Source organism: Dipodomys ordii, unplaced genomic scaffold (assembly GCF_000151885.1).
Source record: "Dipodomys ordii isolate 6190 unplaced genomic scaffold, Dord_2.0 Scaffold69, whole genome shotgun sequence".
NCBI classification, from domain to species: Eukaryota; Metazoa; Chordata; class Mammalia; order Rodentia; family Heteromyidae; genus Dipodomys; species Dipodomys ordii.
Genome location: NW_012267285.1, coordinates 637,540 through 641,182, shown reverse-complemented (window position 1 = coordinate 641,182; position 3,643 = coordinate 637,540). Strand labels below are relative to the sequence as shown.

The 3,643-nt window shown below is 68.9% G+C and overlaps 1 protein-coding gene across 1 annotated transcript in view; it reads right to left on the bottom strand.

Annotated features, from left to right (window-relative positions):
- Window positions 1-72: 72 nt before the first annotated feature.
- The window catches only part of Phb2 (prohibitin 2), a 7,827-nt gene continuing 4,256 nt past the window's right edge, over window positions 73-3,643 (bottom strand). The window contains exons 3-12 of the mRNA XM_013023583.1: window positions 3,575-3,638; window positions 3,403-3,487; window positions 3,041-3,120; window positions 2,371-2,555; window positions 2,000-2,129; window positions 1,811-1,914; window positions 1,350-1,427; window positions 913-989; window positions 344-349; window positions 73-182 (exon numbers count right to left, since the gene is read on the bottom strand). Coding sequence (XP_012879037.1) covers window positions 155-182; window positions 344-349; window positions 913-989; window positions 1,350-1,427; window positions 1,811-1,914; window positions 2,000-2,129; window positions 2,371-2,555; window positions 3,041-3,120; window positions 3,403-3,487; window positions 3,575-3,638 — 837 coding nt within the window. The 3' untranslated portion in view covers window positions 73-154. The remainder of the gene's footprint in view (window positions 183-343; window positions 350-912; window positions 990-1,349; window positions 1,428-1,810; window positions 1,915-1,999; window positions 2,130-2,370; window positions 2,556-3,040; window positions 3,121-3,402; window positions 3,488-3,574; window positions 3,639-3,643) is intronic.

Below are 3,643 nucleotides of genomic sequence, written 5' to 3'. Positions count from 1 at the left end.
GATCCCCGCGCGCATGCGCGCCGCCCGCCCCGGGAGAGCCCGCGCAGGCGCAGCAGGGCGGACTCGCGTCGGTACAGTAATAAAAGTTTATTGAGAACGGCTGCGTGGTGCGGCGCTCCCTCCGCGCCGGCGGGGCCGCTGGGACCGCGCGGCCTCACTTCTTGCCCCGGATGAGGCTGTCGCTGCGGGAGAGACAGACGCGGCTGCGGCCGGGGGGCGTGGGACCCCGGGTGGGGGTTCGGGGGGACCCCGGGTGGAGGGAATGGGGGACCCCGGGTGGGGGAGCGGGGTCACCCCGGGTGGGGGTTCGGGGGGACCCCGGCACCGGCCGGTGCGCACCTACCTGCCCCTGCGGACGGCGGATCGCCAGGAGGGAACATGGAAGAGAAAGAGGAGAACGGGTGACCCCGCGGCCGGCGCCCCAAACCCCGCCCTGCCCCCCCACCTGTCACCCCAGCCGCCCGGGAGGCTGAGATCGGAGGATCGCAGTTCGAGGCCAGCCCGGGCAGGAAAGTCCCTGAGACTCTGATCTCCCATGAACCCCCAGAAAACCGGGAGTGGCGCTGTGGCTCGCGTGGTAGAGCGCCCGCCTTGAGCTGAGGAGCCGAGGGACAGCGCCCAGGCCCCGAGTTCAAGCCCCTTGGCCTCCCCCCATCCCAAGATCAATGCTGGGGGCTGCAAGACAGAAAGCGTGAGCCAACCCTCTCCCCCTCCCCAGCAAGAATAGACTTGAACCCAGGCCCCACACTATTAGCGGCCAAGTCTCGGGCTTTCCCGCGCGGTGCTGGCGGGGCCTGGCCTGCTGCTGGGATCACAGGCGTCTGCACCGCACCACCCCGCACCACCCGTGTCACACTGGCCGGGGCACAGGCCAGCGGGGCAGCTGCGGCGCGGGACGCGCGGGCGTCTCACCGAGTGAAGCTTTCGTCCTGTAAGTTCAGCACGAGGTTGTCTGCGGTGAGGAAGATCCGGTTCTGCGAGGTGGCGATCTAGACAGGGGGGGGGACAGGCGGGCGCAGGGCTGGGGTGAGGGGCTCACGGGCACCCCAGGCGCGGGGGGGGGGCGGCCACGCCCGTCACCCCAGCTCCTCAGGAGGCTGAGATCCGGGGAAATCACGGTTCAAAGCCAGTTGTGGGGCAGGAAAGCCTGCGAGACTATCTCCAATGAGCCAGCCAAAAGCTGGACGTGGAGCGTGGTTCAAGTAGTAGAGCACCAACCGTGAGCAAGCAGGCGTCTGGTCCCAGAGCACACACGTACACACAAACCCCAAAACCCAGACCCCAGAGCTGCGGGTGCCTCGGACTGGCCGCGGACCAGCGCACAGAAAGCGACTCTCCGGATGGCTCACCGTCTTGGAGATGTTCTGGGCGGCCCTGATCTTCCGTAGCTTGATGTAGCCCGGATTCTTGCTCAGGGCTTCTCCGAGGTGAGGCTGGAGTTAAGGTCCACGCCGGCCGGGCTGCGGTGGGGGGCTGGGGGGCGCCCCCCCGCCGTGGGCTGTCAGATCCACGCGTGCGCTCACGGCCTGTGCCCGCCCCGTCTCAGCCTCCCTCTGTGGGCCTCCCCGCAGGCCGCTGCCAGCATCTGGGGTGACAGCGGGGAGGCGGGGGAGGCCCGGGCTGCTGTGGATCGGGCCTTAGGGTGTGTGTGGGGGGTGCCCACGCCTCAGGACCCCCCCCGAGATTTCCGATCGCCCCCCACCCCACACTAGGAGCTGAGGGGCGCAGGGCACAGAGTCGCATTCGCCTTGGCCTCATCAGCCAGCCTTGTGGGAGGGCGGAGGGGGGCGGGCGGGGCGCGGAAGGATATCATCTTGGCGGCCTCGGCCTCGCCCTCGGCCTGCACGATCTTCTGCCTCTGCTCCTGCTTGGCTTTCTCCACTAGGAACTGGGCGCGCTGGGCTTCCTGCTGGGCTGTGGGGAGGGGTGTGGAGGGAGGGTCAGGGGGGACCACAGCCCCCCCCCCAGCCGCTGGCCGCTGCAGCCCCCACTCACTCACCCACTTGCTTGGCCTCCACGGCGGCGGTGTACTCGCGGCTGAAGCTCAGCTCCGTGATGGCCACGTCGTCCAGGATGAGGCTGAAGTCCTTGGCGCGCTCGGTGAGCTCGCGGCGGATCAGCAGGGACACCTGGGGGGATTGGGCGGGACTGGAGAACTGGAAGGAAGGCGGGGAGACCCGTGACCTCGGGAACCACCACGGAGCTGGTTCATGGGAGATCAGAGGCTCAGACTTTCCTGCCCGGGCTGGCCTCGAACTGCGATCCTCAGCTCTCAGCCTCCAGAGTAGCTGGGATGACAGGCCGGAACGGCCAGCCCCGCAGCACTGGGGAGGAAACAGAGGCTCAGACAGCCGGCGACGGGGGTCAGACCTGGGCGCGCTGGGTGATGAGCTGTGAGGCGTTGAACTTGGCCACCACGCTCTTGAGCACCTCGTTGACGATGGACGGCAGCACGCGCTCCTCGTAGTCCAGCCCGAGGCGCTGGTACATGCTGGGCAGCTCCTGGGCGTTGGGCCTGGACAGCACCCGCAGGGAGATGTTCACCATCTGCAGGTCTGAGCAAGAGTCCAGGTCAAGATCAAGCTCGAGCTGCCGGTGTGCGCGTGCGCGCCAGTCCTGGGGCCTGAACTCAGGGCCTGGGCGCCGGCGCTCAGCTCTTTTTGCTCAAGGTGGGCGCTCTACCACTTGAGCCACAGCTCACTGGAAATAAAAGGGTCTCACAGACTGTGCTGCCCGGGCTGGCTTTGAACTGGGATCCTCAGATCTCAGCCTCCTGAGTAGCTGGGGTGACAGGCGGGAGCCCCCTGCCATGATTTCCAAGTACGGCCCCCAGGGGAAGGTAGTGAAGAATGGGGTACGGGTTTCTCCTGGACAAGGTCGGGTGGACGGATCCACAAATCAGACCCGAGAAGCTCTGATCGAGGACAAAGGGAAGGCGAGGGACCCCGGCAGTAACTTCCGCAGTATTCTGCACGTTGGGGCCACACCGCCTGAACCCCCCAGGCCGCCGGACGGAGCCCCGTGGCGGGGCCTCACTTACCTTTGGAGCCCGTGGGTGAGGAGATCTTCCGGGGCCGGGCTCGGATGTCATAGATAATGGGGTACTGGAACCAGGGGATCCTGGGGGACAGGACGGGGGGGGGCACGGGTAGGAAACAAGCCAGTGGCGCTTCCCCGCCCGCAGGCCCCAGGCCCGGCCTGGCTCCCCCCGCGGGGCCCCCGTCGGGGCGATCGCTGGTTCCCCCCGCGGGGCCCCCGTCGGGGCGATCGCTGGTTCCCCCCGCGGGGCCCCCGCCGGGGCGATCGCGGATTCCCCCCCCCGCCCCGCCCCCTTCAGTCCAAACTTCAGCCGCCGGCGGGCGGGGTGAAAGGTCAGGGCCGCGGCGGCGCGGCCGCCATTACCTGAAGTGCAGGCCCTCGGCCAGGATGGTGTCCTGCTGCACGCCGCCGATGCGGTTGAAGAAGATGGCTCTGTGGCCGCCTTCCACTGCGGGGATCGGGGGTGGGGGACAGGGTCAGGGGTCGGGGGTCGGGGGTCGCGGGCGGCCCCCGGCCCCGATCGCGGCCCGCTTACCGGTGAACACCGACTCGCGCACGCCGTAGGCCACGGCGCCGGCCCCCAGCAGCAGCTTGAGCGCCGTGC